At 35.8% G+C, this 26,130-nt stretch overlaps 1 protein-coding gene across 1 annotated transcript in view; it reads left to right on the top strand.

The window, feature by feature from the left end:
* The window catches only part of HMCN1 (hemicentin 1), a 525,244-nt gene that overhangs the window by 369,415 nt on the left and 129,699 nt on the right, over positions 1-26,130 (top strand). Inside the window, exons 57-69 of the mRNA XM_027083004.1 lie at positions 750-846; positions 6,539-6,700; positions 7,443-7,556; positions 7,669-7,871; positions 8,165-8,246; positions 8,356-8,487; positions 9,200-9,349; positions 14,452-14,611; positions 16,713-16,837; positions 17,071-17,254; positions 17,827-17,924; positions 18,815-19,093; positions 24,874-25,070. Coding sequence (XP_026938805.1) covers positions 750-846; positions 6,539-6,700; positions 7,443-7,556; positions 7,669-7,871; positions 8,165-8,246; positions 8,356-8,487; positions 9,200-9,349; positions 14,452-14,611; positions 16,713-16,837; positions 17,071-17,254; positions 17,827-17,924; positions 18,815-19,093; positions 24,874-25,070 — 1,983 coding nt within the window. The remainder of the gene's footprint in view (positions 1-749; positions 847-6,538; positions 6,701-7,442; positions 7,557-7,668; positions 7,872-8,164; positions 8,247-8,355; positions 8,488-9,199; positions 9,350-14,451; positions 14,612-16,712; positions 16,838-17,070; positions 17,255-17,826; positions 17,925-18,814; positions 19,094-24,873; positions 25,071-26,130) is intronic.

Here is a 26,130-nt window from a genome sequence, read left to right as displayed (position 1 = left end):
ATATAGATGGACAGAAATTTCTGTATAATAAAAAAAAGAAAATATAACTGCTATATTAACTAACTCTTGCTACATAAAACAAACCACTCCAAACAACTTAAAACAATAAGCATTTATTTAGCTCACAAGCTTTCTGGTTGGCTGGGTGATTCTTCTGGTCTTGGCAAGGCTAACTCGAGTGTCTGCATGCTGTGGATTGAATCCATGGCTCTGCTGATCTTGGCTGGGCTCTTGTACGTATCTGGGACCTCAGCTGCAATAATGAGGCTGACTCTTCCCACATGATCTCTCGCCCTCCAGCAGGTTAGTCCTGGTTTCCTCACATAGTGGTGGCAGGGTGCACATGGTCTAGGTTTGAAATGGAAGACTGTCACATCCATCACGCTCTGTTGATCAAAGCCGGTCACAAGGCCAACACAAATTCTCCATCTTTACTCCACTCCCTGATGGGAGAAGCTTCACAGTCACACCACCAGGGATGTAGATAGGAAAGTGGGAGAATGATTTGGGACTTTTCATAGCCAATATACAAGTATGTATAAATTTGCCTTTTCTGATTAGGAATCTTTATAAATATTTATTTGATAGACCTGACTAATAAAAACCAGTGTCAGCACTATTATGTACAAAATTTTTTTCCTATGCTTATCTGGTATTAGCTAGAAAGAGTATGTATTGTTTATTCTCAAAAATTGACAAGTTGCTTTATAAAAAAATTTCAGTTGGAATTTCTTCATTTTTTTCCTTAGATTCTAAACAGTCAAATAACAGATATCGGCAGGTATGTGTGTATTGCTGAGAACACAGCTGGAAGTGCCAAAAAATATTTTAACCTCAATGTTCATGGTAAGAGCTCAGTTCCAAAAACATCTGTTAGAGTACGCTTGAAAAAGCAGGAAAACTGTACTTTAGATCATGTACGCGTATTTTGCATTTTTTTAACTTGAACAGTGTGTGGAGCCTGCATTCATTCAACCTTTCCCCTTCTTTCTTTCTACCACAGCTTGTGCGATTTATAAAGTACAAATCTTTTAGGGAGTCTGTTTTTATATTATTTCAGTCCCTTAAGAAAAAATAGTTACTCCTACATATTTGAAAGTAAAAGAAAAAAAATCACAATTTGAAATCCCAAAGATTACAAGTTTATATGAAGTTAGAACCAAATATAGCTCTTCTACCCATAAAAATGTACCCACTGGGCCTTGTTGGAACCAGTTTCTGTCCTCAATTGTAGAATTCATGTTGAGTTACACCCTCCAGTATGTAATATACTTCCTGAAGAAGAAAAAGTAACTTTATAAAGTTAAATAATTCCTGAAAACCATCAGTACACCTAATTTATTTATTAGATTCTAAGTTCTCAATAAATGCTAGACACTCCATAAATACTAACTTTTTGCTAAAAAAGCAGTTAGGTGTCAGCCATAAATAATTAGTTTTATTTTCATCATGCACAGCTGCTTCCAGAATATTAAATTGGAAATGCTGAACAATTATTATAAAAGATTTTCTTTAAACGTGTGATTCATATGCAAAATTCTAGCTCATTTTGGAAATAGCTGAAATTTGACATTACTGAAAAATTTCTTCCTTCAAACGACTTTTATTTAGCATAATGGATATTCTTTTTTTGGTGCGATATATAGGGAGTATTGATGTCTAGCAATGTTTGGTGTTTCTGTAACAGATATTTGAAGCACTCTTACCTTTTTTTATTCCCAGTGCTTAGCAAGTTTTTTTTGAGTAAATCTGACCAAAATAGAAGAAATGTGTTATAAATTCCCCGGAAGAATAAATTAAGCAAATATAATCATTGTGAAAGTATACTGTACTAATCTAAGTAATCTAAAGTAATCTGTAAAGTACAGTAGGATAAATGTTGAAAAATAAAAATGTTGATCATTTTTCCTGATTCCCCAAGGCAGAATTAATTTTTCCTCCTTTATGTGGTCAAAAGCGTCTTGTAAATACCCCAGTTTTAGCAGTTACATATTCTACCTTTTTATCTTTATACATCTGTATCTTCACGTCTATCCCATAACTTTATTATAAATGCTGTAGGCAAATGGTCATCTCTTACGGACCTTGGTCTTCCTAAACCTTGTCTAAAGTCATGGTAGTTGCTAAATAAATATTTGTTGTTCCTTTATTATATTTCCTTCATATCCATTTCCTCTTTGTAATGCATAGGAAAAACACCTGAAGTAGGAGACTTGCCTGACCTGAGAGGCAGAAGCCACTTGTGTTTACTATTGAGAATTGGAGTTCAGGAGGGGGGGTTTCCTCTTTTACTGGTTAACAGTGTCTTAAGCTCCTGCCTGCAGTCAGGAACCCATACTTAAATATTGGAAAATTCATGTAGGAGAGAAACAGTTTAAATTGTTTTCACTTAAAACCATACCATTTGTTATCTCCCTGTACAATATCGCTTGCTTCTTTTGGACTCTAACCTTCAGTCTGTTGACCTCTCAGTTATTTTTCAACCCTCTGTGTCTTTACCTTCTTCACATCCAGTCTAACTTTCATGGACCAGCATATCAATCACTTCTCTTAGCCCACGCCTTCTCAGCACTCCTGCTCAATAAAGGCTCAACTCTGCATGTAACAACACAACACACTGACTGCTTGATACCTACCAGGTGCTGTGCCAGGTGTTTTGTATATGTTATTTTACTTAATTATCTCAATAACCCCAGGTGGTTGGTACTATTTTATACCTCTTTTACAGATTAAAAAGCTGAGGCTCAGTGAGACTAAGTAACACGCCCAAAGTTACACACCTGGCAAATAGGATTTTAGCTTAGGTAGTCTGATTCCAGAGGCTTTAAACTTACCTGCTTTTCTGTATTACCTCTCACTGAATTCCATACCTGCACCTAGGTAGCTAACTATGGCTAGAGAAACTCTTGGTGTCAGGACTATTGGTGGTATTATAAATTCATAGATACTGCTTGAAATGAGCCCTTTATACTGCCTCTTCATGGCTCTACTCCACAGTGACTCATACCTTCTTGAATGTCAGATGGCCCCTGTCTTAGCTCAGGCAGCCATTAACAAAATACCAGAGACTGCATGGCTTAAACAATAAGAGTTTATTTTCTCACAATTCTGGAGGCTGGAAAGTCCAAGATAAGGTTCCAGCAGGGTTCAATTTCTGGTGAAGGCTCTTTCTCACTTGAAGATGGCCACTTTGTCCTCACAAGGCCTTTCCACTGAGCACACATGGACAGAGAAAGCAAGGAATCTCTCAGGTGTCTCTTTTTATAAAGACAATAATCCTATAGGATGAGTGCCCCATCTTTATGACCACATTTATCTTTCGTTCCTTCCTTAAAGGCCCCATCTTCAAATACAACCACACTGAGAGGGCTTTAGTGTATGAATTTTGGGGGGACACAAACATTCAATCACAGTCGCCTCTCACCTTCACTCAGTCAGTGCCCTTACCTCCTGTTTTACAGGGAAAAGAGAAGGCATATGGCTGAAACCACTTCAAATTCCTACCATCAAAATGAGAATATTAGCTGCATGTGATGCTGCCATTTCTTCCTTCTGTTACAGCACAAGATGGGAGCATTCCTCTACCTTCTAAAGACTGACTTGACTCTATATCCCTGGTGACCGCCTGGTCAAAAATCTCACAGTCTCCTCTCTTCCTCTCCAGTATTGAAATTCACACTTTTACTGGCTCCTTCCCAAGAGCATTTAAATTTACTCATCTCTTGCCTCTTAAAAAAAAAACCAAAAACCAAAAACACAAACAAAAAAAACCCAAAACAACTCTCCCTTAGACCTAGTATTTCTCTTCAGAGGCGTCCTTCTCTTTTTCCCCATTTCAAGGCAACCTTCTCTAATAGCTGTATATATTTACTGTCTCCTTTTCCTCACTCCTCCCACCATTGCTCATCGGATTTCACCCCGACTCCAATGAAACTGCTCACTGAACTCATGAAATGACATCAGAAGTCCAACAGGCATTTTCAGGCTTTATCTTTCTTACTTCTGAGCGTTCAACATCCTTGAACATTTGACTGTCTTTTTCAAAAATTCTCTTCCTTTGGCTTTTGTGACGCCCACACCCCTTATTGATAATCTTGCCTTCCCAGTCTCGCATTCCCAGTTGTCTTTGCTAGTTCCTCCTTCTCTACTTGACTATTACACTTTCGTTTTCCAAGCGCTAGACTTCATTCTTCCCACTCTTTTCTTACGTGATCTCATGAATTCCCAAATTTCAGATACCATCTATGTGCAAAATAGTTTGCAAATTTTTATTTTCAGCCAGGACCGCCTCAGGAACTCCAGACGCTTCTGTTCAGATATGTACTTCTTACTGACACAAATGCCTAATAGTCACTCTAAGACCATGTGTATATAACTGATCTCATTACCTTTTCCCAGAAATGTGTTCCTCCTCCAGGGATCTCTGTCTCAGTAAACGGAATCACCATCTTCGCATTGTTTGAGCCAGTAAAACGAATGTCATCCTGGATTCCTCCTCCTCCTTAAACCTCACCCCCAAAGCATTGAATCCTAAATATTCTACCTACATAATATTCTGGATCCACTCACTTTTCTATCCTTTCTGACACCATCCTAGGCATAGCACTATCATCTTCTGCACTCATTACAGCAATAGTCTCCTAACTGGTCTTTCTGAGTCCCTTCTAGCCTTCTCACCAGTTCCCTCCACTGTGGCCAGATTGATAACTTTTAAGCTAATTTTTGAGTAAACCACTCCTCTGCTTTCCTCTCCATAGGCTGTTATTTCAGCATTCTAATGATGCCCAGAAGACCCTCTAGGATTTTATACTATTTAGTCCTTTAATCTTTGCCTTTTCCACCTTATTCCCCAGCAGCCTTGCTCTTCAGACTCTGGTCATGTCAGCCTTCTGGTGGCATGTTCTTTTCCCCATTTGCGCCTTTGTATGTGCCATGCCTTCTTTCTGAAAGACCCGTCCATTATCTGTCTTCCGCTAGCTTATTCCTGGTCATACTTCAGCATCTTTTTAAATGTCACTTCTTCCTCCTGATCCCCAAACTAGGTTATTTCCCTGTTGTCACCCTACTCTTCTGATTGACCCTCACACTCATCACACGTGTAATTATTAGGCCGTATCGGACAGCGGCTAAGAACGGGGCTCTAGAGCCAGACAGCAGTCTTCCAGTTTCTTCCAGTATCTAACTGTGAAACCTTAGGCAAGACGCTAACCTCTCTCTGTCTCAGCTTGCTCATCTATAATAAATAAGAGGATAAGAACTGTGTCTAACACATAAGGTTTCTGAGCCTCCAATGGTATACATGAAGTGTTTAGTTCAGTGCCTGGCACAGCATAACCACTCAAAAAAATGTTAGCTGTTATTTTTTGTTCAATGTCTGTCACTATCACCAAATTATTAATTCTTTATAGATATTATCTATTATATTTTTCATACTGTATCAGCACTTAGCACATCTGAAATACAGTAGGTATTTAATAAATATTTGATAAATGAGTAGATGAATGAATATGAAATTTAGTGGATAAAAAAACATGTATAGTAAAATTTAAAAAGCAATTTTGCCTTTTGATCTTTTGCTTTTGTTTTTGATGCTATTTTAAGACCTCAGTCTTAATATAAAGGAGTATAATATAACATAGAGAGAGTATAATATAATAATAGAGTGTTACATTAGTTGTGTTCTTTATTTCATGTCTTACTATCTTCATTGGCCTGAGCAAAACCCACCTCTGCCTTTATTTATTAATGTATTCATTCATTAATGTATTCACTCATTTTTATGCTCATTTCTCGCTCCTATTCCCACCCCCCACATAGAAACCATTCAAATATGTATGATGTTATTCCTTCCACGTGCATGTGTTCTTGTAAAAAAATCTATTATTCCATCTGCGTGTGTTTTAACATGCATAATTGGCATTGCATTATTAATCTTATGCTTTTTTACTCTACTTTTTCTGTACTGCTTCTGCTTTTGGAATTCTTTTTTGGTTTTGAACAATAAGCCATTGTATTGCTTATTTCTTAAATCTTCTGCTTATCTTGAAAGTCAGTGATTTACATTGTTGAAATAACCTGTATAATTTATTGATAGATACCCTAAAATAACAGGTCTACTCTATTATTTCTATAAGCAAGAAAATAAAAACTTTAAGGATATAATATTAAAAACAAGAATATTCACATGTATTTAATAAAAAGCAGTATTAGGTCTGTGTACATTGACAAAACCATCTCAGGAACTGGCAACTACATTTTACAAATAAAATGCAAAATAATTCTGTCTGAAAATTCTAGTATTCTATTTCAATTGGGAAAAACAAAACTGATGGACATGAGTTTGATGAAGGCATTAGGGAATTCTAAGAAGAAAGGTAAATAATTAACAGTATCATTAACTCAGTGCTTTAGCAGAGTACAGTAGTTGGGATTATATTAATAAATTGGAATATGTATTACTGATAATATCACTTTTCACATTTAATATGTTTACTATTAATACCAATATATTTCACTTTTAATATATTTACTATTATAGTTCCTCCAAGTGTCATTGGTCCTAACCCTGAAAATCTCACTGTTGTGGTGAACAATTTCATCTCTTTGACCTGTGAGGTCTCCGGTTTTCCACCTCCTGATCTCAGCTGGCTCAAGAATGAACAGCCTATCAAGCTAAACACAAATGCTCTCATTGTGCCCGGTAAGGAACTTAGAACTCTTTATGAAGTGGGCAACACTTTCTCATTTTTCTTTATTTAATACAAATGGCATTTCAACTTAGTCTCTTTCCAAACTTTTGTCTTGCTGCATTTATTTGTTCACATTAAATGCCTCTCTTCAGCCATTTGGGGCCATTAGGATAAGACTGTAAAGACTTTATGATTTCAGTGGGAATGTACAGTAACAAGGTCTACTTCAAGAAATTATGAAATTTAGGAACAGAACTGCTTAGCAATTACTTGGGGGTGATAGACTAGCAAATAGTGCTTTCATTGGATAAAATCACTGGTTGTTTTCAATCGATCCTAAAGCTCCTTGAAGATAGATTAATATCAGTAGATAGACTAACAGACGGACAGCCACTTCTGCACTGTGGGAGATTTAAACCCAGAAATACTTGTTGACATATACTGACTCTAGTACAATTATGGTTTGCTCACTAGAGTCTATATGAAACAGTTCTATTATCCATGTTTGGTTACTGGAGAGAAAATTTTATTAATTTCTTCTTTTATAAGGAAGTAGAATAAATAGTACTGAAAGGATCAAAGGAAACTGATTAAATTCTTTCATTTTATATATAAAATGCTTCTATATGCTTCTATCTATGCTTAGATTTTCCTCTAAGGGAAAGAATATATTTTGCTATTTATCTTATTGATAAGGTTGTTATTACAACAACCTCTGTACCAAACTTCAGTTTGCATTATATTTGCCCACAGGTGGTCGCACTTTACAAATTATCCGGGCCAAGGTATCTGATGGTGGTGAATACACTTGTATAGCCATCAACCAAGCTGGTGAAAGCAAGAAAAAAGTTGCCCTGACTGTTTACGGTTTGCTTCTACTTTTTTCATAAGATTTTTTCATTTTTAAACTGATATTAGATATTTTCTATCTGAGCATTCTATGAAAAAAAAATCCTCTGTTCTTATTTCCTTCCTTCAGTGCCCCCAAGCATTAAAGATCATGGCAGCGAATCTCTTTCTGTAGTTAATGTAAGAGAGGGCACCTCAGTGTCATTGGAGTGTGAATCGAATGCTGTCCCACCTCCAGTCATCACCTGGTATAAGAATGGGCGGATGCTAACAGAGTCTACTCAGTGGGAGATTTTGGCCGATGGACAAATGCTGCACATCACGAAAGCTGAGGTGCATCTTTTATTCTTGTTTGTGTGTCATGACTCCTTGGCGGGATTATGGAAGGGAGAATTGGAAGTTGCATATTCCCCTTACTACAGTGAAAAATTATTTTCATTTAAAAAATAACATCATCAGTGCCATTATCCTCATTTTTCATTTAAAAAAAAAGCAGGATTGTAGAAGGCAATTAGGACTGGGGCATTTAAGCATAAAGATGACTGATGATTTAATCTACACTCGAACGGTGTGATTGGTCATCTATAACTTAATGGAGCACATACAATAGTATCTTTTTCTTTTAGGTATCTGACACAGGCCAGTATGTATGTAGAGCTATAAATGTAGCAGGACGGGATGATAAAAATTTCCACCTCAATGTATATGGTGAGCATCTGCCTCTAATATAAGTCTTTTTCCCCCAGATATGCAAATGCCAGAAAGTATCCTGAATTAACTTAATGAGGACACATGATTTTCTTCTGTCTTTTTACAGTGCCACCCAGTATTGAAGGGCCTGAAAAAGAAGTCATTGTGGAGACAATCAGCAATCCTGTGACTTTAACATGTGATGCCACTGGAATCCCACCTCCCATGATAGCATGGTTAAAGAACCACAAACCCATAGGTAATGTAGCTGTGCAGTTTTTTATGATTGTTTTCTTTTGCTCTTGATTCACTAGGTTAATAAACTAGCACATTTTCAGTATTACGCACATAGCTGTGTTTAGTTCATAAAGCCTAATGTACTGTAATATAAACTTACAAAAGGATTCTTTTTTTTTTTTAATTTATTTTTATTTTTGGCTGCGTTGGGTCTCTGTTGCTGCGTGCAGGCTTTCTCTAGTTGCGGCTAGCAGGGGCTACTCTTCCTTGCGGTGTGCGGGTTTCTCAGTGTGCTGGCTTCTCTTGTTGCGGAGCACAGGCTCTAGGTGCGCGGGCTTCAGTAGGTGTAGCTCATGGGCTCTAGAGAGCAGGCTCAGTAGTTGTGGCTCACGGGTTTAGTTGCTCCGCGGCCTGTGGGATCTTCCCGGACCAGGGCTTAAACCCGTGTCCCCTGCATTGGCAGGCGGATTCTTAACCACTGCGCCACCAGGGAAGCCCTACAAAAGGATTCTTCACTTTACAGAGATTTTTCTCCTTTCCATTTTACTGGAGAGAAAATTTTATTAATTTCTTCTTTTATAAGGAAGTAGAATAAATAGTAATGAAAGGATCAAAGGACAAGGGGAAAACTTAAAAAACTACATTTGTCACATAAAGACATTTTTACAGTGACTTGTAGAGATGTTAAAATAAAAGCTTTTTTATGTTTTGTTTGGCTTTGTTTCTACCTCTAGAAAATTCTGACTCACTTGAAGTTCATATTTTGTCGGGAGGTAGCAAACTCCAAATTGCCCGGTCTCAGCATTCAGACAGTGGAAACTATACATGCATTGCATCAAATATGGAGGGAAAAGCGCAGAAAAATTACATTCTTTCAATTCAAGGTATGTGTGGTACACTCTGATCTGTCTTCAGTTTCTTTATTACATTCTATCTGTAGTACAAAATAAGTGTACATCTAAATAGATCATTTATAATTGATTCAAAATATCTCTTTTTTGCATGTTTTGGATATTTTATTTCTTTTCCAATTTATTGAGATATAAGTGATATAAAGAACTGTATAATTTTAGGGTGCAGAGCATAATGATTTGACTTACAAAATATCATTAGATAAACAAAAAATACTGTCAATTTTCTGTCCTACATTTGCCAGTAGATAGTATTTTCATGAAAATGGACATAAATGTGGAGAAAAGAATAGAAATTTCAAAATCTCTTTTTTTTCATGTTTCCTGAAATGTTTACCTTCCTATAGTATATATTCTATTGAATTACTTGTTTATTTAAAACTGGAATAACTTATTTTGATGCTAAGCCTATAGGTCTCTTCCTATTGATACAGATAAGATTTATCTCATGAAGATATTAAATATGTTCTAATTACTGGCCAAGGATTAGATGAGCTTAAATAATCATGAATCTTATACTATTTTGGTTTGAGAATAAGGAGCATTGATTCATTCAAGAAATATTTAATTAACACTTACTATGTTCCAGCATAGAATTGAGCACTGCAGGGAGAATTTGCATCCTTTTGATTTTCAGCAAACCTTTGGGGTATTACTTTTGGTCTAATGTTTAAATTGAAATGGAACTCTAACTTGAAACTAAGTTAAAATGCTTGCTTTTTCCAATTTTATTATAGTTACTGAAAAGAATTTCTCATAAGTTATAAATGCAGTTGTGAATATGTATTATCTACCTGTTGCATGCTCTGTTAAAGCTAACTCCAGAAAATTGAAATTTTTTTCCAGTTTTATTGAGATATAATTGACATATAACACTGTATAAGTTTAAGGTGTGCAACATAATGATTTGATATATGTATATATTGCAGAGTGATCACAATAAGATTAGTTAAAACCCATCACCTAAAAACTGAAATTAAAGAAAAATTAAGATGTTTATGAGTAATAGTGGTTTCTCCTATTAATGATGCTTTAAGATTTCAGAAGTAAAAAGGGAAAAACTACTATTCAGAGATTCGGTGTCAGAAATTGCATGTTTAATTATGTTCATGCCCTAATAATAATAGATGCCAATCATGGGGTATGTGGTATGACCAAACATTTTGCCAGACTTTTTATATATGTTATTATGTCTTAGGACTAGAAATTGTATATAGACATAGGGCCTAGTCTGCACTTTTCCTATATTATATACTTGTTATAGGATGTCTCATTTACATTCTTATTGATTCAATTTCTAAATTGTACAAATTTGATATAATTATTATCATCTTCTGGACGACTAAAATGAGCTTTGGAGATATTATATAGCAATGTGTTGGTAAACGTTTAACAGTTGACTCTGCAGACAAAAAGGTCTTGATTTGTAACCAATCGTTTGTCAGTCTCTGTGGTGTAAGTATTCCCACAGTGGCCCATTTCAAGGTACGGATATGATGTCACCAAACATGGAGCAGGAAAGATGTGCAAAATTGGCTCTTGCAAGCTGGTATGAGCTGCCTCCAGCACACCACTATAATTATTTAGAAAGAATTAAAATGTATTTCTGTCTTATACTACTGTCAATATTTTTATTACACATTATTTCTTTTTTTTAATCAAAAAATCCTTACAAAAGGATTCTTTTTTTTTTTTAATTTATTTTTAATTAAGTCAGAGGGTTAAGTAAGTCAGAGGGTTTAAGTAAGTCAGAGGGTTCTCTGACTTACTTCACTCTGTATAATGTCTCTAGGTCCATCCATATCTCTATAAATGACCCAATTTCATTCCTTTTCATGGCTGAGTAATATTCCATTGTATATATGTGCCACATCTTCTTTATCCATTCCTCTGTTGAGGGACGTTTAGTTGCTTCCATGACCTGGCTATTGTAAATAGTGCTGCAATGAACATTGGGGTGCATGTGTCTTTTTGAATTATGGTTTTCTCTGGGTATATGCCCAGTAGTGGGATTGCTGGGTCATATGGTAGTTCTGTTTCTTTTTGTGAAGTATAGTTGATTTACAATGTTGTGTTAATTTCTGCTCTACAGCAAAGTGATTCAGGTATACATCTGTATACATTCATTTTTTTAAAATATTCTTTTCCATTATGGTTTATCATAGGATATTGAATATAGTTCTCTGTGCTATACAGTAGGACCTTATTGTTTATCCATTCTATAATATATATAAAAGCTTACATCTGCTAACCCCAGCATGCCACTCCATCCCTCCCCCAACCCCCCCTCCTCCTTGGCAACCACCAGTCTGTTCTCTATGTCTGTGATTCTGATTCTGTTTCATAGATAGGTTCATTTGTGTCATATTTTAGCTTCCACATATAAGTGATATCATATGGTATTTGTCTTTCTGACTTACTTCACTTAGTATGATAATCTCTGGTTGCATCCATGTTGCTGCAAATGGCATATTTCATTCTTTTTTATGGCTGAGTAGTATTCCATTGTATATATGTACCACATCTTCTTTAGGTTGTTTCCATGTCTTGGCTATTGTGAATTGTGCTGCTGTGAACATAGGGGTGCATGTATCTTTTTTTTTTAATATATATATATATTTTTAATTTTTGGTTGCATTTGGTCTTCGTGGCTGCACGCGGGCTTTCTCAATTTGTGATGAGCATGGGCTACTCTTCGTTGTGGTGCTCAGGCTTCTCATTGCAGTGGCTTCTCTTGTTGCAGAGCATGGGCTCTAGGTACGTGGGCTTCAGTAGTTGTAGCACGCAGGCTCAGTGGTTGTGGCGCACAGGCTCAACAGTCATGGCTTGCGGGCTCTAGAGCGCAGGCTCAGTAGTTGTGGTGCGTGGGCTTAGTTGCTCTGCGGCATGTGGGATCTTCCCGGACCAGAAATCGAACCCATGTCCCCTGCATTGGCAGGCAGATTCTTAACCACTGCGCCACCAGGGAAGTCCTGCATGTACTTTTCTGAATTATAGCTTTGTCTAGATATATGCCCAGTAGTGGGATTTCTGGATCATATGGTAATTGTATTTTTAGTTTTCTGAGGAACCTCCTTACTGTTCTCCATAGTGGCTTCACCAATTTACATTTCCATCAACAGTGTGGGAGGGTTCTCTTTTCTACACACCCTCTCTAGCATTTGTTATTTGTAGACTTTTTGATGATGGCCATTCTGACTGGTGTGAGGTGATACCTCATCGTAGTTTTGATTTGCATTTCTCTAATAATTAGTGATGTTGAATCTGTATGTCTTCTTTGGAAAAATGTCTGTTTAGGTCTTCTGCCCATTTTTCAATTGGGTTGTTTGTTTTTTTGTTGTTGAGTTGTGTGTACACGTTATTTCTTTTTTTTAATTAATTTTTTATTGGAGTATAGTTGCTTTACAATACTGTGTTATTTTTTACTGTACGGCAAAGTAAATCAGCTATATGTATACATATATCCCCTCTTTTTTGGATTTCCTTCCCATTTAGGTCACCACAGAGCACTGAGTAGAGTTCCCTGAGCTATACAGTAGGTTCTCATTAGTTATCTATTTTATACATAGTATCAGTAGTGTATATATGTCAATCCCAATCTCCCAATTCATCCCACCCCCCCTCTTGCCCCCCTTGGTGTCCATACATTCTCTATGTCTGTGTCTCTATTTCTGCTTTGCAAGTAAGATAATCTATACCATTTTTCTGGATTCCACATATATGCGTTATATACAATATTTTTTTTCTCTTTCTGACTTACTTCACTCTGTATAATGTCTCTAGGTCCATCCATATCTCTATAAATGACCCAATTTCATTCCTTTTCATGGCTGAGTAATATTCCATTGTATATATGTGCCACATCTTCTTTATCCATTCCTCTGTTGAGGGACATTTAGTTGCTTCCATGACCTGGCTATTGTAAATAGTGCTGCAATGAACATTGGGGTGCATGTGTCTTTTTGAATTATGGTTTTCTCTGGGTATATGCCCAGTAGTGGGATTGCTGGGTCATATGGTAGTTCTATTTTTAGTTTTTTAAGGAACCTCCGTACTGTTCTCCATAGTGGCTGCACCAATTTACATTTCCACCAACAGTGCAAGAGGGTTCCCTTTTCTCCATGCCCTTTTCAGCATTTGTTGTTTGTGGATTTTTAAAAAAAAACTTTATTGGAGTATAATTGCTTAACAATGGTGTGCTACTTTCTGCTGTATAACAAAGTTGTAGATTTTTTAATGATGGCCATTCTGACTGGTGTGAGGTGATACGTCACTGTAGTTTTGATTTGCATTTCTCTAATAATTAGTGATGTTGAGCATCTTTTCATATCTGTATGTCTTCTTTGGAGAGATGTCTATTTAGGTCTTCCGCCCATTATTTGATTGGATTTTTTTTTTTTTTTTTTTTTTTTTTGATACTGAGCTCCCTGAGCTGTTTGTGTATTTTGGAGATTAGTCCTTTGTCAGTTGCTTTGTTCGCAAATATTTTCACTTCTTCTGAGGGTTGTCTTTTCATCTTGTTTATGGTTTCCTTTTCTGTGCAAAAGCTTTTAAGTACACACTATTTCTTAAATGAATCATTAAGGTGAAAAACAAAGATGGCTAGAAAAAGGGAATAGAAATGATTAAATCTTGAAACCAATAATAAATCTATCGTTCAGAATAAATAATATTTAAATAGAAAAAGAATTAACCAACTTAGATACTTTTCTCAGATGTTTATGCCAAAATTTTATAAAACAGATTCCCCTGAACTGTATTAATTCTGAGCTATCTATTGAGGATTTAATCTAAGAGCGATTCTGTTTGGCCAGGAGGGGTGCCCATGAGGTAGATATGTCACCAACCACCATGAGCAAATAATTATACCAACTTACAATATAACAGGAATATTGAAGTGATTCCTCTACCTATTCCTCATTTAAAAATAATTTATGGCAATAACGAGTTTGATCTTGAACCACAATCTAGAAAGAATGTGAAATAAAAATGGCATATTGTTCTATGATTCTGTTGCATTCATTAGAATTTATATTCTTGTGCCTTGTTAATGAAAGTCAATTTTTTCTCCAAAGTTCCTCCAAATGTTGCTGGTGCTGAGATTCCAAGTGAAGTCAGTGTCCTTCTTGGGGAAAATGTTGAGCTGGTCTGCAATGCAAATGGCATTCCTACCCCTCTTATTCAGTGGCTTAGAGATGGAAAGCCCATAACTAACAGTGAAACAGAAAGAATTCGGTATGTGTGAAAAGAATTTCTGCATCATTAATTGTAATGTGTTCTACAGTTTTAGAGAGTTGGACACAGATATTCTCCTTGGAGAATCACTCAAAAGTATTTGTCTGTGTGTGTATGTGTTCCTTATTTATCAACTCTGCGTTATAAAATCTCCTCACATGTTCATTCCTGCAAGTGTTAGTTAACTGTTGTAGATTTTATTCCTCTAATTTCAGAACGTTTATACCAAAGTCCACATCATAAAATAATTCATTCTTCTTTCTTGCTAACATCAAACCAATTTCATCCTACAAAAGATTCATCAGTCATCTCTTAGATATGATTTTGTGTCCTGAAATCACCAAACGACCAGACATGCCATAGTGCTTGGCTCATTTTGAGGAAAGATACTATCATCATAACCTGGTTCATCACCTATAGTGATTTGTCCAAATCCTGTTTTCAGCTGACACTTCATGCCACAAACCACATAGAGATGGAATGATTATGTGGTAAGGGATTCCTGCTACTTTCAACAACAAATGCCTTTTGAAGGACACTGCAGAATTCTACACTCTATTATTTCATCACAAAGCCCTATAATATACACATACCAGAATAATTATAATTAAAGAATTATATATACCTCAGAAGGCATTAATTAAATGTATTGCAAACTTTGTCATTTTGAACCAGTATTTTAAATTTAAGGGTTTGCAGGATATTTTCTAATCAATGAATTGAATATACATAATTTAAAGAAAAATAAATGTTATTTTCTTTGAAATCGTTTTATGTTAAAACTTAGACATTTATCCCCTTTACAAGATTAGGTAAATTGCCAAACAATGTTTTAGCTTAGAGGTACATTTTGAGTTTCAATTCTCTGGTGTGGACACTTCTGAATAGTTAAATATTTAGTTATTTATTAAATCAGCTGATATCAACCCTATTCTAAACCAAGTACTAGATAGCTGGTGGGACCTCAAGATCTTTAAGATAATATTTGTACTGAGGAATTTAGGATCTATTACTTCTCCTCTCACATTAAGATCCCAAATATACTTATTCTTATATCCACTTTATTATTTGTTCCCAGCTACACAATATGTGTAGGTTTGTAAATGGGCCAGTTTGTCAGTCACATACAGTAATTTTTCCAAAGTCAACTTACTACTTTCCTTTGGTCATGGCAACTTGCTTTTTGTTTATTCATATGGTTAAACTCATGGAATTTTAAAATGCATAGTTTGAAAATGAAAAAATAAAATAGACCCAGATAATAAGATTGTAATTATCAATAATTATATTTAATAACATGATATAGTAGAAATGGAGTGTTTACTTTGGACACTGGGAGAATCTAATAAAATCACTATTGTAAGAATGACTGTAGATAGCAATTTAATCTCTTTATAAAACACAGGAAGTTTTATTTCATAATTAATGGTGTGTGAAGGGAATCAATAATGCAATAACCTTAATTTAGATATCATTGATAACCTAGTTGTATAGTTAGTATTCACTATTATGTAAATCAAAGGAAAAGCTTTAGCAATTTGTAGAAAAATTTTTGCAAACGATACCCATACATAAATACTAAGTTGTTGTCAGTGTTTAAATAAATTATCATATCCTGCTCCTTCTCATTAAGAGTACTAGTAAGTTGTTTATAGCTAGATTTTTCACTTTAATTTATCACTGTAACATTCTTCAATTTTTATACCAGAGTTTTTATAATTTTCATTTAATTCCAGCCTTATATTGACAACTAAGGACAAAACGTTCTATCTCTGAGAAGAACATTTCTTTGCCCATGATTTGGATAGAAAGTTCCTAACCTGATTTTGTTCACTTCCTTTTTTCTCATAAGGAGGCAGTGGATATATGAGATCCATTACTGTAGCAGTTTAGCTGGTTGCTTGAAATCTCTACCAGTTTCACTAGCTCTGACTTTAACAGGCTTCCATGTACTTAGTGGAAAAGATTTGAACCATTATATCCAAGATGAAGATGCATTTTAGGGTGACTTTTTTTAAAGAATATAATAATCTGGAATGAGTTTTCCAGAAATAGCTCCATATATATCATCTCAGTGCCTCTGATATAATCTTTTCTATAGGGTGACTGCAGATGGCAGCACGTTAAACATTTACGAAGCCCTCCCATCTGACATGGGGAAATACACGTGTGTTGCTACTAATCCTGCTGGAGAAGAAGATCGAATTTTTAACTTGAACGTCTATGGTAAATACGAAATTTCACCCTCTTTTGACTCTGCTGCCTTAGGAATCGATCAGAAGAAATGAAGGTCCAGCAGTAGGTGTCTGAAGCATTTAGTTCTAAAATGTGATGTCCTTGTTGTTTCCTTTTGGGATACAAGGCAGAAATATAGGTAAATGTAGTTGAAATGATTGGAACTGGTAATACACACCCCACTCCACCCCACCCCCTTCTCTCTCATTTTCTCTATGATGTAGTTCCACCTGCAATTAGGGGTAATAAAGAAGCAGCAGAGAAACTAATGGCTTTGGTGGATACTTCAATAAATATTGAATGCAGAGCCACAGGGATGCCTCCACCACAGATAAACTGGCTAAAGAATGGACTTCCTCTGCCTCTCTCCTCCCATGTCCGATTGCTGTCTGGAGGACAAGTTGTCAGGTCAGCTTTTATTGTGTTTGATTTGCTAGACAAAGTTACTGTGATTGTAACTCTAACTTCATCTAAATAATGTTTTTAAAATGTCTTTCCCTAAGCTTTTACTTCTGTTTCCCTTTCAGTAATTTTTTAGAAGAGGGGGAATAGCAAATATAAGTTTGGCATGGTTTATTATTCTTATTTAAATGCTCATGTTTTAGTAAGTTTGTATAAAATAGGTCTTTCATAGAAATACATGTATCATATATTTTTTCAAGAACTACTATTATAGCTAAAACTGTATGGCAAAATGATAGGAAGATGCTTACTACAATCGTGATTTTCATGATTTTCATCATTCTCTATTAATATGTATTTGAAAAATATTCAACTCTCATATGTGTTATATTTTCAGTGGCTCTGTCGAATAAATGGCATTGGAGGCATCTATATTTTGTGATGGATGGTTATAAGCTTTATAAGTAAAATTTCCCAAAATAAATTCCCTTCCTTAATCTTTGTATTATCACAAATGTTTTATTTGTATATGTTGAATGGGATCAAATTACGAAGCGTTGGGTCAAACTGTTTTTCAGGATTGTGAGAGCTCAGGTGTCTGATGATGCTGTGTATACTTGTGTGGCCTCCAACAGAGCTGGGGTGGATAATAAACATTACAGTCTTCAAGTCTTTGGTATGTCACCAGAAACAATCCTAGTACTATACTATGTGTCCAATATTAAACAACAGCCTTAATTTAACTATTGACGTATCAGGAAGGAGTGGTAAAAGAGGATCTTAACTAGGGCTTCTAGAATGCCTGCTCTCCCCAGGGGTCCATATATATTGGAGCATACTGTCTGTCAAAATACTTTTCTAACCTGGAATTTTGCATTCAGTGAAATCTAAATTTTTTAAAATAGTATTTCAATCCAGACACAAGACCAGTCTTTTCATACAAAGAGAAAGTTAAGACTGTTTTCTAATAATGTTAGTGTCTCACTGAGAGTATTTAAAGTATGAATGGATGTGTGCATATATACTAAATATCTCTGTGTGCATGTTAGGTAGAGATAGAACTCAAAACATTCAATTTCTGAATTATTAAGGTTTGCTAGACCAGAGTTCACGATCCCCAAGAATTTCTCAGAACAGTTAAGTAACTATTTACTATAGCCTACAAGTGATTTATGTTGGATTATATACAATTTACTCTGGAACTTATTTTATTTATTCCACATAAAGTAGCTGGAAGTATACTTCTGTAATAATATAAATTATAACAATTTAAAAGGAAAAACCTAAGATGTTGAAAAATGGCCAAATTTAAAAACACATTTAGTTTGTATGTTCTACAAGGAAACAGTATTGAGGTCTTATTGCTAATATTTTGGAAGGTTAAAAACTAGCCTACATAACACATGCTTTTATAGTAAAGTCATAGACTAATTAGATGGTATTTTAAATTCTATATTTTTATAGATCATAGAAACACTATAGAACTAATTGAACCATTTAAATTTTTTAATCTAAATTGCTCTCAAATTATAATAGATACATAATTTTGTTTTGTTTTCTATACAGTACCACCAAAACTGGACAATGGGATGGGAACAGAGGAAATCACAATTGTCAAGGGTAGTTCCACCTCCATGCCATGTTTTACCGATGGAACCCCAACCCCCAGGATGTCCTGGCTTAGAGATGGCCAGCCTCTGGGGCTTGATGCCCATCTGTCAACAAGCTCTCAAGAAATGGTCCTTCAGCTCATCAAAGCAGAAACTGAAGATTCAGGAAGGTACACCTGCATTGCCTCAAATGAAGCAGGAGAAATCAGTAAACACTTTATCCTGAAGGTCCTAGGTAAGTAAAATAATTGGGAAATAAGTGATAATAAAGACAATAAGTAAGTATAATTCTTAGAATCATTGGCTATAGGACAAAATTTGTAAAAACTTCATTGTACTTCATATTTCTGTTCTGTAATTCACCTAGGTTTACTTTTAGTATCTGAAGCATGTTAAGTTATTGTGTTTCTTATCTGTGTAAAAGGATGAACACTCCCACTTGTAAAACATTATTCATTGACAATGCCATACAACCAATTGATAAGTAGCTTTTTAACTTTTTCGAAGAACTGAAATCACTTCTGATGCTAGTAATTTAATGGAAAAGCATGATATTTATACTATTATGTTATTCCAAACAATCTTTAAACGATCCAGTCTGTAGATTATAGTTGTAATGGTCATTTCAAATAGTCTAGTTCTATTTACTCTTCTGTGCATTAAAGTAAGTATTTTAAATAGGTATTCCAGTGTTCTACATGCAAATAAATAGTATAAAGGGAAAACATATCTTTTCCTTGAAGTAAAACAGTTTGACTTCGGAAGAGAAATGAAAATGAATGAAATGAATTATTTCAATAATCAATAATTTTTTGGAGTTTTTTTTTTTTCACGATGATTGAGGTAAAACCTCAGGCTCTTTACATTTTTTTCTAACAAAATGCACCCCACAAGGAAAAATAAGAATTTTGGCAAGAGTCTAGCCAAATGTTTTCAGGACATCCTATAATCTTTCTTGTAGCACCTATTACAATTTTAATTATTTGTGTAACCTTAAAAGTCTGTTTCATCCTTAGTTAAACTCTGTGATGATCAGTACCCTTTTTACTTATTGCTGTATTCCCAGGACTTAGCATGGCCTTTGACACATAATATTTATCTGTTGGCTTGAACTGAATGGAACTAGGTACTTATCAGGTGGATTGAAGTGAGTTTTAACTGTAGCAGGAGACAGAACAATACCTAAATAAACAAACAGAAATACTGTGGTGTAGATGAGTATTCCATAGAATGAAAGGTAGTAGTGGAGGCAGTACACCAGGATATTTAGAGACAAAAGGCAGGAGAAAGCATGTGTTTGTAAGGAAGGATGGAATAACAAATTCCCATATACCAATTCACAGAATATGAGGAATATCAAGAGATGACATCTTGTACATTAATTATTCACCTATTAATTGTTAATTATTGACTATACATTATGTGCCAGGCATGTTTCTAGTCAACATGTAACAAATAATTACTGGACACCTACTATGTGACATATGGTATGACAAGTACTTGACTGCATCACTGAATAGGAAGGATGTGGCCTCAGCCCTCAAGTTCCTGCATTGGCGGGGAACATAGATATTGAAAAAGTAATTACTTATGAGTGTGATAAGGATGATATGGCGAAAATTAAATTCTGTGGGAAGGTTCAAAGAAGGTCTCTTCAAGGATACATCTAAGCCTTAAAAAGTAAGACTATAGAGATGAGTGAGGAGATGCCTACATCTTTTACCTAGAAATGATAAACCTTGAGTTGTCTATCTGTGCTTACTGAAGCTGAGTGTAACAGCAAGAGTAGAAGACAAGACTGGAAATATAACTGGACAGAAGCCATACTGTGAAGAGCCTCAGTTAGAGAATTTGGGCCTCATCATGAAGGCAGTAGAAGAAGCTTAAGCAGGAATATGTTACAGTCAGATTTCACTTCCAAAAAATTCCCTCTAATGACAGAGTGAAGAATGAATCGAAGAGTCTGTAATACTCACACAGGCCTAAAAATACAGGGGCCTGGTGTAGCATGTGGCAGTGGAGAAAAAAAGAAGGAAGACTTCTGCAGGAATTCTAGAACCCAGGAGCAGAATCACGGCCCAGTACATTTCTGGATGTAGAACACAAAAAGAGAAAAATAACACCAATGTTGTTAGAGTCATATACAAAGAACAACCTTCCCACCTGCAGGGTTTACAAGGATATTCTCTTAAAACAGATTTGAAAACTGGTTTAACAGAAGGATGAGCAGTTTTAGCATTTCAGCATCTGTTGAAACCTAATTCCATTAAAACCTGAAAAACTTCACTCTGATCTATATTACAATAGAAATGTGAATTTAAGTGTCCTAATTTGGTGAAGCACTAATCTCAACTTAATTCTATCCACCTGCTGGGAGGTGTCATGGTGTATTAGTGGTTCTGAAAGTCCACTATGGGTAAAATACTAAAAACCAGGGAGAAGATCATGCAAAATAAAGCTAGTGGGTACGGGAGTTGACAGGGTTCAGGCTATGAAGGGACTGTTGACCACATTAAGGATTTTGTGTTTTGTCCTAGAACAATGGGAAACCATTAAAAGTTCTAACAAGTGGAATGCCATGAGTAGAGTTGCAGTTTGGAATGACCACTCTGTGATTGCAAAGTGGAGAGCGGCTTGGAGTGGGTTCTGAGAGACAGTGTGTTATTAGGAATTGTGTCTGGCTGTGGTTAACAGAGAGTCTAAACATGGTGACTTAAAGAACTTTTGTTTTTCTCACTGAATGAGGTGTCTGGAGGTGGGCAGTAGTTGCATTGGTTCTGCAGTTCAGATCTTAACAGTTCTCCTGGCCTTTGGCCTTTACATCATAGTCAGACCGTGATCATGCATTGGCTGCTCACCCCCAGCATCACTATAGGCAACAGTAGAGCAGAAAAAATGGGAAAGGCAAAGAACTGCCCCTTTCAGTATTTTCTTAGAATCTCCACAAAACTACCTCTACTTATATCTCATTGGTCAGAATCTTCATGTGCCACTCCATCTACCATCTACTAAAGAGGCTAGGAAATGTAGTTTTTAGCACATTGACAGCCCTAACAAAATTGAGGTCTGTTAATAAGAAAGAAACAAGTAAATGATATTGGGTAGGCAGCTACAGCCAGGAAGGAGGAGATATTAGTCCAAGTAAACGGTATTATAGCTCAGATTAGTGATGCAAGTGAGAGGAAAAGATGTATTCTAGAACTAGTTGCAGGTAGAAGTATTAAGACTTGGTGGTGGATTTGGCCATATGAGAGTGATGACAAGGAAGAAGATATCGAGGATGACTCCCAGCTTCTGGGTTATGTGACTGAACAGTTGGTGGGTTTCATCACGTAAATGCAGGGAATGCTGGAAAAAGACCAGGTTTTGAGGGAAAAGGTAACAGGTTCAGTCTGAATACATGATGAGTTTGAAGTTGTTTTCAAACAACCCACTGAAGATGCTTATGTGATAATTATATATATGGATCTAGAGCCCAGGAGAGATATCTAGGCTAGAAATATAAGTTTTGGAGTCATCAAAGTATGGACAACTCCTATTCTGCTCAAAGTACAAGACATATGGACAAGATACAGAGTAAAATGGTTCACAATCACTTAACACATGTAAGATCTGATGACTGGTATTTGAACCAGTTGGGTACATGTTGTTATTTTAAATCTAGTACTATAAGCTTTTGAGAGTAAGGGCGTGCTTAAATAATCTTTGTATCCACAGTGACAGACACATAGTAAATAACCAATAAGTGAGAGGAATAAAGAATTGACTGTAGTCAAATGGAGAATCAGATAAGTGCTTTTCCATCCAGCATGCTATGGAAATTAAAAGGGATAGAAATTTTATAGTTTGTTGAGAGAATCAAGAAAGGACTTATGGTTTTTACAAATGAACATAATGATACTAAAGTGACCTTGAGAGTACTTGAACATGCTCAGTTAGGGGATGGTGGGACTATTGGAGATATTCCAGTAGAAGGAATAGCATTAGTAAAGTCACAGAGCAAGAAGGGACTGAACTTGTTGAGGGAGAAAAGTAGTCTAGTTTGAAGTCTAGGTTACATAAAGTGTTTTAAAAGTAAATAATGTTATAAAGAGAGATTGAGGCTATGTTGTGGAAGGCTTGGAAGCCACGATGAGGAGTTTGTATTTAACTCAATGAGCAACATGGAGACACTGACATCTTTTAACCAAGAAATCTTGGATTGATCTAAAATGCACTTAAGAAAATGTATTTTGACAGCAAAACGTAATAAGATGCATGAAAGTGAAAAAGAGTAGTCATGTGGGACCATAGTTAAGAAACTCTGACTCCTTAATTATAATGTATTAAATATATTATCTTTTTCCAGTAAGGAAAACGAGGACCAAAGGTACAAATTTTTAGGAGGCAGTTTTTAATAATAACACCAACAGATGTAGTAGACTTAGTAGTAGTTATAACTTTCTTGAAACCTTTAATTATAAAATAAAACAGATTCAGAAACACAAAAGAAATGTAGTTTATAGATTATTTCATTGAATCCTCACAATTCTACTAGTTAAATAATAGTACTATACTTATTTTAGGGATTTGCCCAAATCCACTAACCTAATAATTGTTGGAGCTAAGATCCAAATTCAGGCTATTTGATTCCAGATCCTCTGCTGTGAACCTCTGCTCTAAACTATGTGCCTGACTTTAAACACGCGCGCGCGCGCGCGCGCGCGCGCACATACACACACACACACACACACACACACACACACACACACACACACACACACACACACACACACACACACACACACACACACACACCTAATCCTTGGAGCTGTCCAACAGCTATTTTTGCTGCCTTGTGAAATAGTAAGCTGGAAACGTTAACAGAAAATTTGAATGATCTATGTAAGGGAAATCTGTTTTAAAGTGATTCCTAAACTTAGGAATAGTTGGACTAAGAAACTTTACTGTTTGCTCCAAGTGTTTAGATTCCGTAACATCCTCTTGAGAAAGGTAATTTAGAAGTATAAATAACAAAAAAGGAAGTTATTTCTGCCCAGACATAACAAATGTGATTTATGCAGAAATGGTCTCCAAATGTAACTCTTTTTTCTTCTGCTTAGTCATTGTTTCCTCTTAAAGTTCTGCACGGAAAAAATGATTGCAAAATTCCATAGCATTTGCCCATTGCTTTCGTAGAACCAATAGATATTTAAAAGGTGCAAAAATACACTACTATATTTAAGTAACTCTCTTTTAAAAAGAGTACAGGATTAGTTTAGTTTTTATAGTTTTCAAATCTTTACAGTTAAGTAAGACTGCTCTAATTGTCTGAATCCCAATTGCTGAGCTATAATTACCTTAAATAGCTTGCCATTTACTTCATGATCTATTACAGGCATGATCCATCTCTTTTAAAATAGTGCCAGTAGGGACTTCCCTGGTGGCACAGTGGTTAAGAATCTGCCTGCCAGCGCAGGGAGCCCAGGTTCGAGCCCTGGTCTGGGAAGATCCCACATGCCATGGAGCAACTAAGCCCATGTACCACAACTACTGAGCCCACAAGCCACAACTACAGAGCCCACGGGCCACAACTACTGAAGCCCTTGCACCTAGAGCCCGTGCTCCGCAACAAGAGAAGCCACTGCAATGATAAGACCGCGCACCGCAACGAAGAGTAGCCTCCGCTCACCACAACTAGAGAAAACCAGCGTGCAGCAACGATGACCCAACACAGCCAAAAATAAATAAATAAATATATCTATTTTTTAAAAAAATAGTGCCAGTGAAAAGATAATGCACAAAGACTTACATAGTGCTGGCATTTAATAAATTGTCCCTCAATAAATTGCAAAAAAAATAAAATAGTTCCAGTGACAAATGATAACAACATCTAGGAATTATTTTGGTATCCTTGTTCAAATCAATTTGCATTGTACGAACATATTTGTGTTGAATTTTAAAGTTTTTCTGATCTGCAGTATTTTATCAAACAGCAAGTTTATTTTGTTGTTGTTTTTCATTCCTTTTAAATAGAACCACCTCATATCAATGGATCTGAAGAACCTGTAGAGATGTCAGTAATTATTAATAATCCACTTGAACTTACCTGCATTGCTTCTGGAATCCCAGCTCCTAAAATTACCTGGATGAAAGACGGACGGCCCCTTCCACAGGTGGATCAGATGCAAACTCTTGGAGGAGGAGAGGTTCTTCGAATATCTAATGCTCAGGTAAGTTCAGAGTTCATACAATTATTTTCCGGGTTAAACTTCTTACTTGCTAATCTATGAGAAATGTTGGAGAAGTTGTCTTGGAGTCAGTATATCACAGATCTCTGTAACGTTAGCAAGGGGAGATTGGTTCTATGACATGCATGATTGGGTAGACACTTACAAAGTAACATGCCTAGAAGGAAGAAGTGAAATTATCATATTAAACACAGAAGAAAGCAAGTTACCTTCACATTAATTTTTGCAAGTTTTCACAGTTCTATAAGTGATAACAGATTTCCCAAAGCCCTTAATTTGTGCCATGTAGCCCTTTACAGAAATGGCAAAAAGCAATCCAACATACGTATATGTGAGGCTTCAGAGAGCACTTTTGATCTCTAGAAATCTCAGACATGAAAATCTGAAGAGACACAATTTTTCAAAAAATGATCAATTCAATAAAATTGTTCTTTTAGTTTGTGTTTAAGGAAATTAATCTGAAATGTAAATATATTAAAGATAAGTATGTCTGGGATGTCTTACTGTAACAATATACTGTTCTACAAACAAAGGCAAACCTTATATTACAAATATCCATGTGTTCCTTAACACCCTCATCTGTAAACTGGGGATAAAAACAGTAATAATACTGAACGTATATACTTGGGGTTTTAGAGACAGTCTAACTTGATATGCTTAGACTGGTGCCACGGGCATGAAGTGATGCTAAAACGGAGTTAGAATGATTGCTGTTGTTGCTGATTTTATTGTTATTATAATCATCATTTCTTTAAAAGTAGAATAATACATTATTTAATCATATTTCATGTACATTTTCACTGAGGAAACAAAAGAACGGGAGCTGGAAAAGAGAGCTAAGGGTTGTAAATCGTGTCAGTCTTATGTTCAGCTATGGGCGCTATCACTCCCGTGACCATCATGACAACTCTGTGAGGCAGTGTCTTTATCCCCTTTCCACAAATCCAGAAACAGACACAGAAGGATTAAGTATTCACCTGCCAAATACTTAACCACTGCTCAGTCCTGGGTGTGGTTCAAAAGCGTAGCCAAAGCACGGGTC

This window comes from Aethalodelphis obliquidens, unplaced genomic scaffold (assembly GCF_003676395.1).
Source record: "Aethalodelphis obliquidens isolate GAN/ISIS:26980383/991018 unplaced genomic scaffold, ASM367639v1 scaffold48, whole genome shotgun sequence".
Lineage (NCBI taxonomy): Eukaryota > Metazoa > Chordata > Mammalia > Artiodactyla > Delphinidae > Aethalodelphis > Aethalodelphis obliquidens.
The sequence above is the reverse complement of the archived record's forward strand: the minus strand, read 5'-3'. Positions and strand labels throughout refer to the sequence as shown.